Source organism: Mesocricetus auratus, unplaced genomic scaffold, assembly GCF_017639785.1.
Source record: "Mesocricetus auratus isolate SY011 unplaced genomic scaffold, BCM_Maur_2.0 Super-Scaffold_100081, whole genome shotgun sequence".
NCBI classification, from domain to species: Eukaryota; Metazoa; Chordata; class Mammalia; order Rodentia; family Cricetidae; genus Mesocricetus; species Mesocricetus auratus.
In genome coordinates this window covers 1,737,197-1,756,413 of record NW_024429237.1, presented here as the reverse complement: position 1 = coordinate 1,756,413, position 19,217 = coordinate 1,737,197, and the positions used below count along the sequence as shown (strand labels likewise).

The window sequence follows — 19,217 nt, the reverse complement described above, 5'->3', positions numbered from 1 at the left end:
AGGCAGTGGTGGTGGTGCCTTTAATCCCACTTGGGAGGCAGAGGTGGGTGGATCTCTGTGAGTTTGAGGCCAGCCTGGTCTAGAATGAGCTCTAGGATAGTTAGGACTACATAGAGAAACCCTGTCTCATGAAGAAATAAAAAAGGTATATATAATATATGTGAGTGTTCCAAATGTCTGTCTCTGCACCACATACATGCAATGCTTAATGACACCAGAAGAGGGCACCAAGTCACCTGCAAGTGGAGTTAGAAATGGTTTTTTGTGGGCTTGGGAATCAGGTCCTCTGTGAGAGCATCAGCTCTGTTTACAGCAGTCATCTCTTCATTTTGTGCTGTTGTGGTGACACACACCTTTAATCCCAGCATTTGGGAGTCAGGTAGGTAGATCTCTGAGCTAGAAGCCAGGTCTACATAGTTCCAGGTCAATCAAGCTACATAATGAGACCCTGACTCAAAGCCAAAAATCACCTTATTACATCTGTTTATTTATTTGGGGGAAAGGGAGCATGAGTGCCACTGCAAATGTGGAGGTCAGGAGACAGCTTCGGGAGTGAAGTTACTACCGTGACTTGGGACTTGGTTGTTTTACTACTGTGACTTTGGGATAGAAAGTAGGTCATCAGAGCTGGCCCGCTGTGTCATTTTACTCATCTCTCTGCTCTCCCCTTTCTTTCCCCTCTGACATGATCATTTTTGGCAGTTCGCACCAACTATTTCACCAAGCAGCAGCCACGTCGTATGGCATGATGTAGGTGGTGACTTTACTCTGGGGAAGAGCAAAGTGAGTGTTGGCCATTTCTAGGATAATGGATAGAAAGACCTGTCTAGGCAACCCTGGGGTGTGGCTCGGGAGGGAGGGGGATGTGACTCCGGGTGGCTTTTTGCTCCTGAGAAGGTCCACTTGCTCCCTTCTCAGAGAAGGGACACTTATTAAAAGCCAAACATCTACTCGGGGCTGTCGCTGTCGCCGCTGCCGCTGCCCCCACTGCCACTGCCTGCAGCGTTGGGGATCCAGGCACGAGAGCGGCGGGCGCGTGGAGAGGAGATGGAGACATTGAGACAGTGACGTGACCCAGGAGCTGCCACCGGAGCTTGGCCCAGAGCCATGCGACACAGGTCTTCAGCATTAGTGAAGGTCTAGGAGAAAGGGTGGTGTCAGGGTCTGAGAGGGTAGAACCTGAGGCCCTGGGGCGGGTCTTCTGGCCTGGGGCGTGGCCTGGACGATGGGAGGGTCTGCTTGTTCCTTTGAGGGACTGGTTGGTCTCTGGAGGGGCCAGAGCCAGGGAGGGGGCAACAGGTTTCCTGAGCCTGCTGAGAACCCAGAGCAAAGACAATCACTTGGAAGGAGAGTCTGGAGTCAGCGGGCTCTTGGGACCCTACCGGCACATCCCACACCCAGGCTGGGTTTGTGGGAAGAGTGGAGCATGAGCCTAGGGGCTAGGTACAGTAAGATGGGTTAAGATACAGCTAAGCTGGAATGTAAAAAATAAGTGAATGAAAAAATGTTAGGGGGACTGGAGAGATGGCTCAGTGGTTAAGAGCACTGGCTGCTCTTGCAGAGGTCTTGAGTTCAATTCCTGGCAACCACATGGTGGCTCACAACCACCTTGAAGGAGGTCTGGTGCCCTCTGCTGGCCTACAGAGCACATGCAGACAGAAGACTGTATACGTAATAAATAAAATCTTAAAAAAAAAAAGAAAGAAGCCGGGCGGTGGTGGTGCACGCCTGTAATCCCAGCACTCAGGAGGCAGAGGCAGGCGTATCTCTGTGAGTTCGAGGCCGGGCTGGACCGATAGCCTCCAAAACAATACAGAGAAACCCTGTCTCCTAAAAACTAAAAAAAAAAAAAAAAAGATTGGGCATCATTCCAAACCTTAAAAAAATGTTAGAAACAAAAGATAGGACTGAGCACTTGACTAGAGAGAAGGTACAGTCGGTAAGAGCTTTGGCTCCTCTTACAGAGGACCCAGGTTAGATTTACAGCACCCACATGGTAGTTCACGACCATAATTCCAATTCTAGGGGAGTCCACATCCTGTGCTGACCTTTTCTGGGTACATAGGTGGTACATATACAGGCAGGCAAAACACTCATACACAAAATAGAAACAAGTCTTTAAAAAACAGATTGGCGCCGGGCGTTGGTGGCGCACGCCTTTAATCCCAGCACTCGGAAGGCAGAGGCAGGCGGATCTCTGTGAGTTCGAGACCAGCCTGGACTACCAAGCGAGTTCCAGGACAGCCTCCAAAGCCACAGAGAAACCCTGTCTCGAAAAAACCAAAAAAAAAAAAAAAACAGATTGGCTGAGCAGTGGTGGGATCGCCTTTAATCCTAGCACTCTGGAGGCAGAGGCAGGTGGATCTCTGAGTTCAAGACCAGCCTGGTCTACAAGAACTAATTCTAGGACAGACTCCAAAACAATACAGAGAAACCCTGTCTCAAAACACACCCCCAAAAAAGAAAAAGATTGGCTGTCAAAGTAGAGACAGAGGCAGGTGGATCTCCAAGAATTTAAGGTCAGCCTGGTCTACATAGTTTCAGCATAAGAGTTATGCAGAAAGTTCCTATCTTGCCCGTCGGTGGTGGCACATGCCTTTAATGCCACTACTCGGGAGGCAGTACCAGGCAGATCTCTAAGTTGGAGGCTAGCCCGGTCTACTGAATGGATTCCAGGACAGCCTCCAAAAGCTCAAAAAACCTTTACAAAGAAAGTGTGTAATTAGTTAAAAGGCACCAGGAATCTGGGTGTTGGAACATGTCAGTACTCCAGACCATAGTGTAGAGCTCATTTGTCCCCGCAACCTCTGTTCCTCACCTGCCCAAAGGTGCGGCAGCTGGCCTCACAGCCTCTCTTCACAGAGGGCTGCAGCCAAGTCAGGCCACAGGTGAAGTCTGCTTCACAGGCGGTAAACCTGGGTGTGTGAGAAAGGAAGATTGTTAGAGCTTTGGAGGCAGTTGGCGTCTAAAGATGCTCGTCCTGCTCTCAGACCACAGCCTAACTGAAGGCCACACTCCTTCAAAAGCCCAACCCAACCTTTGCAGGGCTCACTTCTTCCCAGATCTGCCCGCCTGCCCACCTGCCCGCCTGCCTGCCTGCCCACCTGCCTGCCTGCCCACCTGCCCGTCCACCTACCTACCTACCTACCTATCTATCTAATCTATTGTGATGCAGGGTCTAAAGGGAGGCTAGAAGCCATTTTGTGTCTAAGGATGACCTTGAACCCTGGTCCTCTTTCCCAAGTACTGGTATTATAGGCCACCAACACCACCACAGTGGCCACTTCCTTCCCCTTTCAATTTTTTATTTTAAGCTGGGTGGTGGTGGCACATGCTTTTAATCCCAGCATTTGGGAGACAGAAGCAGGTGGATCTCGTGAGTTCAAGGCCAGTCTGGTCGACTGAGTGAATTCTGGAACAGAAAAACCCTGTCTCAGAAAGACAAAAAAAAAGTTATTTTAAATTTATTTTGGTTTTTCAAGGCAGGCTTTCTCTGTGTAGCCCTGGCTGGCCTGTAACTAGCTCTATGGACCAGGCTGGCCTTGAACTCACAGAGATTCACCTGCCTCTGCCTCCCGAGTGCTGGAATTAAAGGTGTGTGCCACCACCAGCACGTTTAAAATTATTTTTAAGTTATGTTTGTCTATCTTGCATGCACACACTAGTGCTGGTGTCAGGGGAGTTCCCAAAGACATCAGATCTGGAGCTGGAATTACACGCAGCTGTGAATTTGGGTGTCGGGTCCTCTGAAAAAGCAGTAAGCCCTCTTAACCACTGAGCCATCTCTAGCCGGGACAACCTATTTGTGATCAGCTCCTTAGGTTCCCTCCTCTAAGATTAGAAGCTGGAACCTTTGAAACTTCCTGGCCCACCAGAACCGCGCTTCCATGCCGTCTTCCATGCTGTCATTCTCGGGCGCCTACCCCTTCTACCTCGCTAGTACACACTAGATGGCTCCTCAGAGACTAACCCTGGCTCTGTAGGGCCAAACTACGGTTCTCGGCCATGCCCTTACCTTAGGGCACGCCCCTGCTCCCGCCTCCCTTACCAAATTTGGCAGAGCTCCGGGCAGAGAGGCTGCACTCCCAGCAGCAGAGGGTGGAAGCGATTGCGGAGGGCACGTTGAAGGTGTCCCAGGAAGAATTCACATCTGGATGTGCAAGAGACCAGGCAGATGGGGCACAATCCTCAGGGAGACTTATGGGGCTGACCCCAGGCGAGGGCAAATAGGGCAAAGATCGGGGGACAGGCTAGAGGGCGCAGTACTCACTCTGGGCTTGGAGCACCACAGCTCTCTAGAAGGATCCCTGGGCGTGGTGCCTCTGGTCTGTCTTTCTCTGGGGTGCAGCAAGGTTCTGGCACTGGTGATGTCTGTGAATCAGGATCTTGGATCCTTGGGTAAGGCTGAGGGCGCCCTGATAACAGAAATTTTATCAGCCATCGGAAAGAGGAAAGCCTTAAAGAGATTTCTCTTGAGTTGAATGAACTGGCATGGATCTGTAATCACAGACACTTGGAGCCTGAAGGGAGGGGGGCAACTTAGAGGGCTTTATATTCATAAAAACAAACCAATCATGTGAAGGGCTGCTAGGTTCAATTCCCACGACTGCAGAATTTTTTGTGTGTGAAATGTAGCTTCAAGCAGTAATAACTATATCACCCGTATCGATCCGGTTATATCTGTCCGTGTTTCTAAATGGTGGCATAGTGTTTATATGCTAAATATCCACAACAATTGTATGTTAGGTCTGTGATTTCTCTTGTGTCTATTTGGTTTTTATTTTTTGGGGATTGGACCTAGGGCACTACCCATGTTAGGCACACATTCTACTAATTATATTTAACTTATTGTTGTGTGAGACTGCTCACTGCCACAGTGTGTGTGTGTGTGTGAGAGAGAGAGAGAGAGACTGATCACGTGCCACAGTGTGTGTGTGTGTGTGTGTCTGTGTGTGTGTGTGAGTCAGAGGACAAGTCACAGGAGTTGATTTCTCTCCTTTCACCATGTGGGTTCCAGGACCCTGACCGGTTGCTGAGCTTGGTGACAGTCATTTTTACCCACTGAGCCCTCTTATCAGCCCTATTGACTTATTCTGAGACAGTTTCATGTCGTCCAGCCTGACCCCCAGCTCCATGTGTAACTAAGGCTGGCCTTGAAATCCTAATCCTCCTCCATCCACCTTCTGGGTGCTGGGATTACAGGTGAGCATCACCACGCATAACTCTCTGCCCAGGTCAGCTGACTTGCTCAAGGTCACAGAGCACCAAGTGTGGGTTTGGCATTGGAACCAAGCAGTCTGGAACTCTGAGTCTAGGCTGCTAACCAGCATTCTTCATCACTAGCCTTGGCCACCGACTCTCTTACAAAGAAGGTCTGAGTGGGGTTTCTGGGCGTTAGGAATTAGACAGGATGCTCACCTGCTAGGTGCAGCTGGCTAGTGCCCACATCAGCTGCCAGCCCAGGGTGTCCCCAGGACCTAGCTTGCAGCGGGTGACTCCCTCCACGGGTCACCAAGAAGAAACATGCCAGGATCAGTCGCCGGGCCCAGTCCGGGATGCTGGGTTGAAAGTGGCCTTTGTGGGCCATGTCCGCCTGAGACAAGAACCAGCTGATTCGGAGCGACGAGGAGTGAGTGTCCTGGAGGCTCAGGTTGGCACTGATGGGTACTAGGAGCTCAGAGGACTGGCAATGGCGAGGGCTCTGAACCCTAGGGGAGTCTCATCCAAGAGCCCCTCCCAGCAGACACATTCCTTCCATTCCTCCAGGCCCAAACACCACCCCAGCTTACACCACACGTGAACAATCTCACCCTAATTTGCCCTCTGATACTGCTGTCAGAGTAACAGGACCACCTCAGCTCTTCCCGGGCCCTCTTCCACCCTGGCTTCTCTCTCCAGCCCAGCCCGCTTCTCACGCCTTTCACAATAACCTTCTCTCGGCTCACAATCGGCTTAGGAGCTTCCACCAGGGTGGGGGGCTGGGGTTCTGCCAATAGGTACCAAAAGCTTCTGGACAGAGGAAAGCAAGGATATGAGAGACAAGATTCCCACCTCCCTACTCCCTGTCACTCACCTGTTAGCAGGCTGGAGTACAGGGGCTGCTGAGACACTCAGAACCACAGAACGAGACCAGCAAACAGCGGCAACTGAGAGGGGTGTGGTTTGGCTGGGGCGGAGCTTTCCAAAGCCCCACCCCCACAAACCAGGAGCTCTTGGGACTGGTGAATTTATTGCCGTGTGTTAAACTTGGGATTTAAGTTCTCTGTCTGTCTCTCTCTGTTTTCTTTCCTTTTTTTTTTTTCTTGTTTGTTTTTCGAGACAGGGTTTCTCTGTATTGTTTTGGAGGCTGTCCTGGAACTCACTCTGTAGACCGGGCTGGCCTCGAACTCACAGAGATCCGCCTGCCTCTGCCTCCCGAGTGCTGGGATTAAAGGTGTGCGCCACCAACGCCCGGCTTCTGTGTGTGTTTTCTATGATGTGTGGGTAATCCTGCATCTGTTTCTCTTTTCTGTGTGGTGTGAGATGCTGTCTCTTGGGTGGGTGGTTTCATGGGTACGTGGTGCAGGCTATTGCACCTTCCTACAGTTATTGTATATCCGTGTCCTTTAGCATTCTATCCATTAACTCAATAGACATTTATTTATATTTTATTATTATTATTATTATTATTTGCTTATTCAAGACAGGATTCTGTGTAGCTTTGGCCGTCCTGGATTTGCTCTATAGACCTTGAATTCACAGATATCTGCTGATCTGTCTACCTCTGGCTCCCAAGTGCTGGGATTAAAGGCGAACACCACCACCACCTGGCCAATAGACATTTATTAAACACACACTCTGAGAAGCCAGGCATGGTGGCACAAGCCTTTAATCCCAGCACTGGGGAAGCAGAGGCAGGCAGATCTCTGTGTTCAAGGTCAGCCTGGTCCACAGAGTAAGTTCTAGGACAGCTACAGCAAAATCCATGCCTCAGAAACAAACAAGTAAACTAACAAAGCAACTCTGTACTGGGTTTCAGGGTTACACTTATACAAGATACAACAATCTTAGTCTTCACAGAATTGACTAACTCCAGATGGGGAACCAGTAGAGGAAAGAGCTCTGGAGAAGGGGGCATGCATGGCTTTCATGTACCTGTATATGAGCTGTGTTGGAAGGAATATGTATCTATTATTGGGTAGATATTGTGCACCACTGAGCATTCCTAGGTTTTGGAACTGTGCGTGTTAGGTGTTTGGTTTTGGGTTTGTTTGTTTGTTTTTTTTATATTTTTGAGTGTGCTTGCATTTGGTGAGTCTGTCTTTTCCAAATATATATTTGTATGACTGCAGAGTGTGAGTTTTTTAAAAAGGTTTATTTATTTATTATGTACACAGTGTTCTACTTGCTTGTATGACAGAAAAGAGCACCAGATCTCATTACAGATGGTTGTGAGCCATCATGTGGTGCTTGGAATTGAACTCAGAACCTCTAAGAGAACAGTCAGTGCTCTTAACCTCTAAGCCATTTCACCAGCCTGAGTGTGTGGTTTTATGTATATGTGTTTATGTACATTATGTGTGTCTGTTTGCTGGATATTTGCAAATATTTACTTATATTGTATGTGATTCTCTTTGCTAATTATGTGTTTGTAGTTTTCTTTTTTAAATTGTTATGTGGGTGCTGGGATTTGAACCAAGGTCTTCTGGAAGAGCAATCTGTGCTCTTAATCATTGAGCCATCTCTCCAGCCCCTGTAGTTTTATTTTTTACATTTTGCTGTTTTAAATTAGGTGTGTGTGTGTGTCTGTGTCTGTCTGTCTGTCTATACAGGTCTGTGGATATCAGTACAGTTGCCCTGTGAGGTCAGACTCCTCTGATCAGATCTCCTAGAGCTGGAGTTACAGGCAGTTGTGAGCTGCCTGACATGGGTGCTGAGACCTGAACTTGGGTCCTCTGCAAGGGTGGTAGTTCCCCTAACCACTAAGCAATCTCCCTAATCCCTACATGTGTTTTGGAGAATAGGTGAGTCTTTATTTGAAGAGTATGTCCACAGCACGTGTGAACACTTGTTTGCATCTGTCTGAGGAGTATGTATATGTAAAGATGTGCAGTGTTTTTTAGTGCATTTGTAGGATGTGTGTACACAAGTGTGTGTGCACAGCGCTGTCTCTGCTCATATTTCATGTGCATGTTTTTAGAGGGTATGCATCCATCCCTATAGAATATGTAATCACTACCAGGAGTGTGTCTCCCTTCCCTCTCAGGGCAAGGCAGGCTTTTTTATTTATTTTTTATTTATTTTTTTCCCTTCCAATATCTTCTTTATTTTTTTATTTTATTTTCCAGTTTAAATTTAGATAAGAAACAAGGTTGCTTCACAAGTCAGTTCCAGGTCCCTCTCCCTTTCCCTCCCCTCCTCCCGTGCCCTCCCCCCAACCCCCCCCCGTTATCCCCTCATTCCCCCAGGGAGGGTGAGGCCCTCCATGGGGGTGTCCATAGTCTGTCATTTCATATAGGGCAGGCAGGCTTTTTTTAAACTGCATTATAGATTTATTTGACATTTGAATGGAGTCCATAAGTCAGACCCATGTGTAACTGATTGCTTCATGGTTGTCAGAGGCTAGTGTACAGTATTTCCAAGGGTTACATCCAATGACACGATGCAGAAAATGCAAATGGATAGAAAGACAGATGTAATTATTAAGACAAGAGATGCTGGCCGGGCAGTGGTGGCACACACCTTTAATCCCAGCACTCGGGAGGCAGAGGCAGGCGGATCTCTGTGAGTTCGAGGCTGGGCTGGACAACAGCCTCCAAAACAATACAGAGAAACCCTGTCTCGTAAAACCAAAAAAAAAAAAAAAAGACAAGAGATGCTAAAACGTGTCCTAGTGTCCATGTGTTGATCTAAGGCAAGGCAAGGACCCTTCTAAATTGGGGACCCTAGTGATTGATCTAAAGCAGAGTGACTTACTGCCACTAGGCACTAACTATACTGTGTGAAAACCAGGTACCCTGTCAGAAACTAGCCTGGAACAAAAAACTGGGGAACCAAGGCAGCCATTTTTTTTGTTTTTTTTCCAGACAGGGTTTCTCTGTGTAGCTTTGGAGCCTATCCTGGCACTCACTCTGTAGAACAGGTTGGCTTTGAACTCACAGAGATCCTGCCTCTGCCTCCCCAGTGCTAGGATCAAAGAGGTGTGCCACCAATGCCTGGTATCCAAGGCAGGCATTTTTTAAATACTTAAATTATTTCTAGTATGTATTGGATTGGAGGGTATATGTGCACTTAACTGTAGGTGCCTGGGGAGGTCACATGCCTCTGATCACATAGAGCTGAGGATACAAGCTGTTGGGAACTACCCAATATGGGTGCTGGGAGACAACCTCTGGTTCTCTGCAAGAGCATCAGGCACTTTTTTTTTTGGAGACAGGGTTTCTCTGTGGCTTTGGAGGCTGTCCTGGAACCTGCTCTGTAGACCAGGCTGGCCTCGAACTCACAGAGATCTGCCTGCCTCCGCCTCCCGAGTGCTGGGATTAAAGGCGTGCGCCACCAACACCCGGCCGGCACTTCTTTTCATTTAAAATACAAATCATATTATGCATAAAGGTGTTTGGGCTGCATGTGTCTGTGCATCATGTTTGTGCCTGGTACCCACAGAGGCCAAAAGAAGATATCAGATCCCCTGGAGTCAGAGTTAGGAGTAGTTGTAAGCCACTACATGGGTGATAGGAATTAGACCCAGGTCCTACTCTGGAAAGAGCAGTCAGTGTGCTCTTGATGGATAAGACATCTTTCCAGGTTGTCGTGGAAGCTTAGCATATCTCTGACCCTAAGGCAGAGATGTATTTTTTGTCTGTTTTTTATTGATGAACTCCCATATTGCCAAATAATATTTTGCATTTGCACACAGAGCACGCTCAGTAAGTGTTGATCATTAAGTTAATGAATTGGTATCTTCCCCCAGGGAGGGATATCCCTATGTAGCCCAGACTGGACTGAACTCCTGCTTCTCTATCTTTCTGTGGGCAACAGTGACATCATGGAGGCCCCAGGAACAAAGTCTCACAGGATATAGCCTTTGTCTTGGCTGGACCACGGTGGTTGTGGTCATATTTATCTTGTTTGTGGGTTTCGCCTCCGTCATGACCCTGTGTGCACACACACACACACGCCGTCATCGCCTTTAGGATGTTCATATTTCAGCACCGTGGACAGGAGCACGAGGCCAGCACCAGGGACAGCTTTCCCAGCTGGGAACAAGGGTTCCGGAAATACAAGCCGTGGACAGACAAATAGAAAAAATAGACTCATTGAGATGGCTTCGTTGACCAACAAAGACAGAAAGACGTAAACAATAATAACACAGGCGAAGGTGTAGACATGAGAGTCAACCACCAAGAACACACTGACCCAGACCTCATTGTCGCCTCCGTTGTCCAGCAGAGGTCACTCTAGTCCGGAGACCCTGCCCTCCAAGCCCTTGGGTCAGCCACCCTAGGAAAGCCCTTCCCGCTTTGTCTAGGGCTCGGATGATGTCCTCTCAAACTCTGGTCTCAGCTGAATGAACTGGGGTGGAGCAAGAATCGCTCCATCTGCCCCCTCCCCAGCCACCAGCTAATCGCTCTTATAAACATATCCTGACCTGGTCTAACTCCTTAATCCTGACCATGAGGCAAAGACTGTGGAGGGGCTGCAGGACTTACGGGCCAAAGGAAGGAGGTCTGAGTGCAGACACACGTTTTTCTGGGGGGAAACTCCCATGAGGACCAGCCTCTTGCCTGAACACGTGACTCTGGAAGGATACATCTGTGGGGATCTAAGGGTACCCTGGGGTGGAGACAATTTCCCACAGAGAAGAGAATATGCCTTCAAGTGGTCCCATTTGGGGGACAGTGTCTTTAGGGTTCCCAAAGATGTCACCAATAGGATCTTTGAAAAAAATGCCTCTTCAGGAAGGGGAAAATTGAGATGAAATGTCGCCTTTCAGACACTATCTCTATTAGGAGTGATTTTCAGGGTGAAGGGACAGCTCTTCATGCAGATCACACCCTTGTGGGAATGTGTCTCCCGTGGGGGGCCGCTAGTCTGTTGAGAATAGCTCCCTTGGGGATCTCTCTTGGGTTAAAGGGTCTGCGCAAGAGAATGTCTCGATAGGGTCTTTCTCCAGCAGGCCTCCCTTAGGGACATCTGGAGGCTCCACCCACCCAACCCTGCTCGCCCCTCCGCCCCCCAGCGCCGGCAGCGGTGGCCGAAACCCGGCTCCGGCTCCCAGACGCAGTGACGGCGCCGGGCCCGCCCCGCTTCGCTCCGCCCCCAGGCTCCCCCCTCGCCGGCCGCCGCCGCGGTCCCCGAGGCTTCTCTCTTCCTCCCTCCTCCCTCCTCCTGCTGCCGCCGCCTCCCTCCTCCCTCCCCCGGACCGAAGTAGCCGCCGCCATGGACGATTCGGGCCTGATCCGCCGCCGGAGGCTGCAGGTACGCCTCAGCCCGGGCTCCAAGGAGGGGGATAGGGTCGGTGCCCTGGGGCGGGGCCGAGCAGAACGCAGGAGAACTTGCGCCAGGGTCGTGCAGCCAGAGGATGCTCTGGGCCAGTCGTGCAGTGGCCGCGCGTCCTGGCAGCGCGGACCCCGCCCCTCAGGCGTCGCCCGGGTGTCCCGGAGGCTGCTGGAGGGGCTGCATCCTAGCGCGCCCCCTCGAGGATGGCCTGGGCGGCGTCCAGCCCCACCGGAGTCGGAGGCAGCGGGGCCCAGGTCCTTGCCCAGGCGCTTGGACGTTCTGGGGGTGAAGGTGCGGCAAGCAAAGTTATTGCCCCAGGGTTCGAGTCCCTCGGGGCTACCAGCTCTTCGGCAGCTGTAAACATGTTTGTTCGTCAGCCTCGCCCCTCACCACCCCAGAGCCCTTCCTAGGCTTGCTAACCCGAGTCCTCCATTCACCTGTCTGGCCACTAGGACTCTTCCTACTGCCCTAATTGGACAGGCATCTAGACAACCTCCCCACTCTCCATCCACCCCCTCCACTACAATACTCCCACCACACACACATACACACACCCGCCCGCGATCCTTAAGTCCAGCCCAGCTTGTGGGTGGGCGGGAGCGGTTTTTAGCTCCTTGCAGTCTCCCAAGATGTTGGTCGCCAGGCTGCGCAGGCGCAGGAGGCGTGAGTCCACTGCACAGAGTGAGATACTGAGGAGCGACTGGAACAAATCCAGTCCTCAGTAGTTCCCATCCCCAAGATAGGTGAGGGTTATCGAGGCTGAGGCTGTCCTCTGAGATTTGGGGCTTGCCCTTCTGAGTTCATAAACGAACCTCATAGGGGAAGTGATCAACGCTTCACTCCTACAGCTACCTAGAAGCTGGCCCTCCTGAGTGTCCGTGGAGGTCAGCCCCTGGTTGTACTCCAGAATTCAGAGAAAATCAATTATGAGCCTAGTCTCGTGTCCGTGCTCCCTCAATGCACCATTTGCAAGATCAAGACCACGGAGAGATGACCAGTCAGTAGGGCTGGGGGGAAACGAGACTCATGACAGTAGGGAGGACATCCCAGGAGGCTGGGTGCTTGCTGCTGGAGCAGCCTGACGGGAAAGCCAATTTGCTTTCAAGCAGACTCTCAGCGCCTAGGCTTCTCGACGTCTTCCTCGCTTTCCCTCCTGCTCCCAGGCAGATCAGGAGTGTGAGTGTTGAGTACCGGAGGGAGTTGCGGCAAAGCCAGAGTAAGTACTACAGCGACTAAGCTGGTTGGAGCCACCCGCTCCTCGCGGAAAGGATGGAGGTGGGCGGGGTCTGAACGGGGTGTGTCCCTGTCCGTCGAACCGGCGCCGAATCCCATTGGCTCAACGCCACGCGGGACTTACTCTCTGGCGAGACTCCGCCCCCAAACCCTTAATACTGCTCTTTCTCTCAGCCCCGACAAGCTGTAGGCAGGGAATCCCAGCTCTCCTGTCTTCTGAGCTAGCCACTTTAATACTGACGCGCATCGGTTCCACCGCCAAGCAAATGTCCCACTATCCCTCAGCTCCAGAGAGTCGCCTGTGTGTAGTTAGGTTCTTAAATTCGAAGAGCTGCTTGTCCTGTCATAGCACCCTGCTGGGAGATAGCATTGCTCTGCAGCTGCAGTGTGTGTGTGTGTGTGTGTGTGTGTGCGTGTGCGTGTGCGCGCGTGTGTGCGTGTGTGTGTGTTTGGGGGTGGCGTTTGTCTAACATGACTCCAAAGATCTAAATTTCTTTTCTTTGTTTTTATCTAAATGTTTAAAAATGTGTTGAGATAACGTCTAGCTGTGCAGCCCTGGCAGTCCTGGAACTCGAAATGTCGACCAGGCTGACCTCGAACTCACCGAGAGTCCCCTGCCTCTGCCTCCCGAATGCAGGGAGGATCTAAATTTCCGTGGCTCTGGTTTGTCCCTCTTCCCCACTCTGGAACTTTTATGGGGAGCTCGTAGGGCTTCTTTCGGTGGTATTTAAAGATTTTTAAAGGGAAATCTTCCCATGCCCCATTACAAAGTTCTGGAGATCTTGGCTCCATGGCTGAAAAATCCAGGTTTCGCTAGATCCATTAAGACTGCTTAGCTTGGTAAGCCAAGACCAATTCACCCCAAACCTGCTATTACAGGAGATAAAATCTGATCTGGATTTTTGGTCCCTGTGGCTCCGCAGGGCAGGCTGCCATTTGGCCTTGCCCTGTCTGAATGCCCTTAGCACATGGAAATGGTAGGATTCTCTGAGACATTTTCTGCTGTGTAGCAAGCTATTAATGATTCTTCTTATGGCTTATAACTTTAACATTTTTAATATTTATTTATTGTTTTTCGAGACAGGGTTTCTCTGTGGCTTTTGAGGCTGTCCTGGAACTAGCTCTTGTAGACCAGGCTGGTCTCAAACTCACAGAGATCTGCCTGCCTCTGCCATCTAAGTGCTGGGACTAAAGGCATGCGTCACCACCACCCAGCTATAAAGTATTTATTATTTTTGGGGGGTTTCAAGGCAGGGTTTCTCTGTATTGTTTTGGAGCCTATCCTGGAACTCGCCCTGTAGACCAGGCTGGCCTCGTACTCACAAAGATCTGCCTGCCTCTGCCTCCCCAGTGCTGGGATTAAAGGTGTGTGCCACCAACGCCTGGCTTTATTACTATTTTTTAAAATTCCTGTGTAAGGATGTTTTGCCTGCATGTATGTCTGTGAACTACCTGTGGTCAGGGATCATGGAGGCCAGAAGAGGGCATCAGATCCCTTATAACTAGAATTTCAGATAGATGTGGGTACTGGGAATTGAATTTGGGTCTTCTGCAAGAACAAGAGCTCTAAATTACTGAGCTTTGGCTCCAGCCCATATTTTCTTTATTTACTTACTTACATGTGAGGTATGAAATGTGCATTTATGTGAGCAAATGCCACAGCTTTCAAGAGTCTGCTCTTCCCTTTCACTATGGGTGTCCTGTGGCCTGAACTTAGGTGTCTTGGCTTGCTAGAAAATGTTCTTAACAGCTGAGCATCTCTTCTGCCCTGGACTTACCATCTGCTGAGCATGCACCAGGTATCACCCTAAAATGCCAAAAACCTGCATCGCTTCACAGACTGCTGTAGAAGACAGAGGTCCCTGAGAAGGTCATTTGCCAAGGTCATAAAAGTCAACACTGGGATTTTAAAACTAGGTTTTCCTTTTTTTTTTGCAGTACTAGGTTTTCTTCTCTAAGAGATCATAGAAAGGATTAGGAAATACTTGTTTTTGCACATGTATGTTTGTGGTGTGCATGCATGTGTATATGTATGTTCATATGTGTGTGAGCACACATAGGTGTGCACGTGTGTGTGGAGGCTGGAGGTCAATACCTGCTGTTGTCCTCCACTCCTCCCTTTACTTACAGACTCAGGGTCTTTAGGTGACCCCAGAGCTTGATAACATAGTAGTCTAGCTACTCAGTCTGCCCAGGAGATCCCTTAACTCCACCCCGGCACTGGGATTGCTGGAGAGGCTCACATCCATCTAACATTTGGGTAGATATTGGGGACTAGAATTCTGGTTCTTTTTTGTGTTTTAAGATTTTATTTATTGAGATAGGGTGTCACTATGTATACTACCCTAGCTTTGAATTCACAGGGGTCTGCCTGTCTATACTTCCCAAGTGCTAAGATTAAAGTTGTACACCAGCATGCCTTTCAAGAAATATTTTATTTTTTAAAGATTATGTATACAGTATTCTGCCTGCATTCATATCTGCATGCCAGAAGAGGGCACCAGATCTCATTACAGATAGTTGTGAGCCACCATGTGGTTGCTGGGAATTGAACTCAGGTCCTATGGAAGAGCAGTCAGTGCTCTTAACCTCTGAGCCATCTCTCCAGCCCCAAAGTATTTTATTTTTAAAGATCTATTTAATCTTGTATATGTGTGGGGGTATTTGCATATGAATGCAAGTGCCCGCAGATGTCAAAGATGTGAGATACCCCTGGAGCTTGGGTTCTATGCAGTTGTCAGCCACCTGATGTGGGTGCTAGGAAGTGAACTCAGGTTCTCACTAGGTACAGTATGTGCTCTTAACCACTGAGCCATCTCTCTTGCCCTGGAATTCTGGGTCTTTAACTTATCCATTAAGGTCTTTATCCACTGGGACATCTCACCAGCATCATAACATTTTGTTTTTCTCCTTCAAAAGACCGGTTGAAGCAAGGCATGCTAGTTTGCTAGTTCCCATGGACAGTCTCAGCACCTGAGAAGCGAAGACAGGAGTTCGAGGACAGTATAGGCTACATGAGACCTTGGTTCAAAACAAAACAAATATTTCCACCTGCTTTGCTACTCAATTTTCTTTCCTCAGCCTGAGAAACAATGTCAGTGGAAAGATGGTTGTTACCGATCCCATTGCTCTCCTTTGGAAGGGTTGAGACAATGTAACAACTTCTTCCTCCTTTTCATTGTTTTTTGAAAAATTTTGTTTCATTTGGTTTTTTCAGACAGGGTTTGTGATGTTATCTTTCTTGTACAAATAAAGCCTGTCTGGGGGTCAGAGAATGGAGCTTGCCACTAGCTAACCATGTTAGTCTGGAATGACTTATTTACTTATTTATTTTTTCTCTGATTCTTTTTTTTTTTTATAAAAACTTCCTTTAATCAAGGCTTGTAACATGGAAGAGATTTGTCAAATAAAATGGAAAGTTTCCAAAACACTGAAAAGTAAATCCACAAGTCACCATAAATATAATACCCAATAGTAAAAACCACAACAGCAAATTCACACCATCCCTGTTAGTAGCCATGATCTGATTTTTCACATGCTTTCGAGAGATGGCAAGTACGGCCTGCTGGATACAGCACACACTAGGTCTCCGAGGTCACGCTCATGTGACGGGTTGTGGGACTGGTGACTCAGCTCAAGAAGCAAAGGAGGTACCAGCAGTTCAAACAGTGTAGTGAAAGAATGTCCTTTAAATGTCAAAGTGAGAAACATAACCATGCTATCAGAAAGATGGTAGGGAGGAAGAACAGCCGTGTAGAGCTTGGGTGGTTCAACAGCTTCATTTCTTTGGCTTCTTGGGTAGTGAGGTTCTGGCTCATGGATCATATAATGGGCCCATCCCTGACTCTGCTGAATGCCAAGATTTCTCCATTCAGATTCAGACATCAAATGGGTTTTAGGGACCAGCTTGGCTATGTCCTTGGGCAACATGACATGCCGGTACTCAAACTCCTCATTGTTGTTTATTTATCGAGTAGAAAATTTGTTTGTGGGACATGACTGCTGAGCCCGAGGGTCTCAGCCCCGCGCTGCCGGCCTCCAGACAACTCCCAGCAGCACATTCCTTATTCCGTGACCACTTTATCCTGTTGCTTTTCTCTTACAAGCCTGTGTGTGTGTATATATATATATATATATATATATATATATATATTTTTTTTTTTTTTTTGGTTTTTGGTTTTTCGAGACAGGGTTTCTCTGTGGCTTTGGAGGCTGTCCTGGAACTAGCTCTTGTAGACCAGGCTGGCCTCGAACTCACAGAGATCTGCCTGCCTCTGCCTCCTGAGTGCTGGGCCTGTGTATATTTTTAAAGACACTGCAAACCCTTTAGAGGCTTTACTTCATCTGAATCTGTCTTTACTGGACATCTCTACCTTTTTCTAGCCACGAGTCTTTTATCATGCTTACAAGGGTTTCTCTGAGTACCCCTGGCTGTCTTGTAGATCAGGCTGGCCTCAAACTCGGAGACTTGCTTTCCTCTGCCTCCCAAGGGATGGATTAAAGGTGTGCACCACCACCGCCGCCCGGAACCCTTTTTATAGATCAGGCTGGCCTGTAACTCAGAGATGTGTGTGTGTGTGTGTGTGTGTGTGTGTGTGTGTGTTCAGTGGGTGCCTGTTATGAACATGTGATACATGTGGAGATCAGAGGATAAGTTCTGTAAGCCTTTTCTTTCCTTCTACCATGTAGAGTGTAGATTCCAGGGACCAAACTCACATTCTCAGGCTCAATAGCTGACCCACTGAGTCATCTTTTTTGTTTGTTTGTTTGTTTTTTGAGACAGGGTTTCTCTGTATTGTTTTGGAGGCTGTCCTGGAACTCACTCGGTAGACCAGACTGGTCTCGAACTCACAGGGATTCACCTGCCTCTGCCTCCCGAGTTAAGGCATGCACCACCAATGCCCGGCTCCCACTAAGAAATCTTACAAGCCATTTTTTCCTTCCTTCCTTCCTTCCTTCCTTCCTTCCTTCCTTCCTTTCTTTCTTTCTTTCTTTCTCTCTCTCTCTCTCTCTCTCTCTCTCTCTCTCTCTCTCTCCCTCTCTCTCTGTCTTTTCTTTCTTTCTCTCTTTTTTTCTCGAGACAGGATCTCACTGTAGTCAAGGATAATGTTGAATTCTATTTTTATTTATGCGTATGTGTCTTACCTGCATGCATATGTCTGTGTACGATGCAGTACCCACAGAGGCCAGAAGATAGCATCTGATCCCCTGGAACTTGCTGTTACAGACATTTGTATGCTGCCATGTGGGTGCTGGAAACTAAACCTGGGTTCTCTTCAAGAGCAACTAGTGTTTTTAACCACTGAGTCATCTCCTCACTCCCTATATTGCTTCTACATTACTCTTATTTAATATCTGCTGGTTATTATTATTATTTTTTGGTTTTTACGAGACAGGGTTTCTCTGTATTGTTTTGGAGGCTATCGGTCCAGCCCAGCCTTGAACTCACAGAGATCCGCCTGCCTCTGCCTCCCGAGTGCTGGGATTAAAGGCGTGCGCCACCACCGCCTGGCTCTGCTGGTTATTATTTTAAAAGAAACTATTATCTTGTTATGGAGTTCAGGACAGACTTTTTTGTTTGTTTTTTGATTTTTTTTGTTTTTGAGACAGGGTTTCTCTGTATTGTTTTGGAGCTTGTCCTGGAACTCGCTCTGTAGACCAGGCTGGCCTCGAACTCACAGAGATAAGCTTGCGGGGATTAAAGGCATGCCCCACCAATACCCAGCACATGACAGTCTTGACTTCAAGAACAGCCTACCTCAGCCTTCTGAGTAGCTGGTATAACAAGCAAGTGCTTCTAAATGCATTTTCCCAAAGGCTAAGCATTCATTTTTCTTATTAACTGTGGTGGTCTCAGTATCCAGCATTACCACCTGATGTTCAAGATGTTTTTAGCCGGGCGTGGTGGTGCACGACTTTAATCCCAGCACTTGGGAGGCAGAGGCAGGCGGATCTCAGTGAGTTCAAGACCAGCCTGGTCTATAGAGTGAGTTCCAGGACAGCCAAGGCTACACAGAGAAACTTTGTCTCAAAAAAACAAACAAAAAAATCAAGATGTATTTATTTATTTACCTGAGACAGGGTCCAACTATATTGCTCTGGTTGATCTGGAATTCAATGTGTACACCAGTCTGGCCTCAAGTGCAGAGACATTCTGTTGCTTCTGCTTCCCTAGTGCTAGAATAAAGGTGTGCTTCCCACCAGCAGCAAGAAATATTGGGGGGCTTGCAGCTGTTGGTGTGCATACAGTATGAATTAGAAGTGTTGGAGGGGGTTCTCCCCTTCCACAGTGTGGGTCTTGGGAATTCACCTTAAGTGATCAAACTTGTTGGCCACTGGGCCCTCAAGAGACATTTTTTCATGGCTGAGTTGCTGAGGGTATAGCTCTCCTGGGAGAGCGCACAAAGGCCTGGGTTTGATGCACAGTACCATATAAACGGGGTGTGGTGGAGCGTGCCTGCAATGCCAGTGCTGAGCAGGTGGAGCGGCACATTCAGAGGATCAAG

The 19,217-nt window shown here is 48.6% G+C and overlaps 2 protein-coding genes across 5 annotated transcripts in view; one reads left to right on the top strand and one right to left on the bottom strand.

Moving 5' to 3' along the window:
* Positions 1-466: 466 nt before the first annotated feature.
* Rtbdn (retbindin) lies at positions 467-6,155 on the bottom strand. Of its 3 annotated transcripts, none has more exons than XM_005087320.4 (6): positions 6,074-6,155; positions 5,419-5,593; positions 4,271-4,415; positions 4,049-4,150; positions 2,819-2,915; positions 467-1,139 (listed from the first exon to the last, which is right to left on the bottom strand). In XM_005087320.4, the coding sequence occupies exons 2-6, from the start codon at positions 5,585-5,587 to the stop codon at positions 948-950; spliced, it is 705 nt and encodes a 234-aa protein (XP_005087377.1). In that variant the 5' UTR covers positions 5,588-5,593; positions 6,074-6,155; the 3' UTR covers positions 467-947. The 3 variants fall into 3 exon arrangements, with proteins under 3 accessions (XP_005087377.1, XP_012981617.1, XP_040592729.1); XM_013126163.3 differs by having other exon boundaries at positions 5,419-5,609; positions 6,074-6,149; XM_040736795.1 differs by having other exon boundaries at positions 5,419-5,657; positions 6,074-6,139.
* A 5,193-nt stretch (positions 6,156-11,348) lies between these two features.
* The window catches only part of Mast1 (microtubule associated serine/threonine kinase 1), a 32,436-nt gene continuing 24,567 nt past the window's right edge, over positions 11,349-19,217 (top strand). The window contains exon 1 of one of the 2 annotated variants that reach the window (XM_013126170.2): positions 11,349-11,457. In XM_013126170.2, the coding sequence (XP_012981624.1) occupies positions 11,419-11,457 (39 nt within the window). In that variant the 5' untranslated portion in view covers positions 11,349-11,418. The remainder of the gene's footprint in view (positions 11,458-19,217) is intronic. The other variant, XM_040736739.1, reaches the window with a different exon arrangement.

Coding starts and splice junctions, on each gene's coding strand:
- Rtbdn (XM_005087320.4), bottom strand. CDS start 5,587: ATGGCCCACAAAGGCCACTTTCAACCCAGCATCCCGGACTGGGCCCGG. Junction 2,916..4,048: donor CCGGAGCTCTGCCAAATTTG/GTAAGGGAGGCG, acceptor TCACACACCCAG/GTTTACCGCCTGTGAAGCAG. Junction 1,140..2,818: donor GCTGCCGCACCTTTGGGCAG/GTGAGGAACAGA, acceptor CCTTTCTCCTAG/ACCTTCACTAATGCTGAAGA.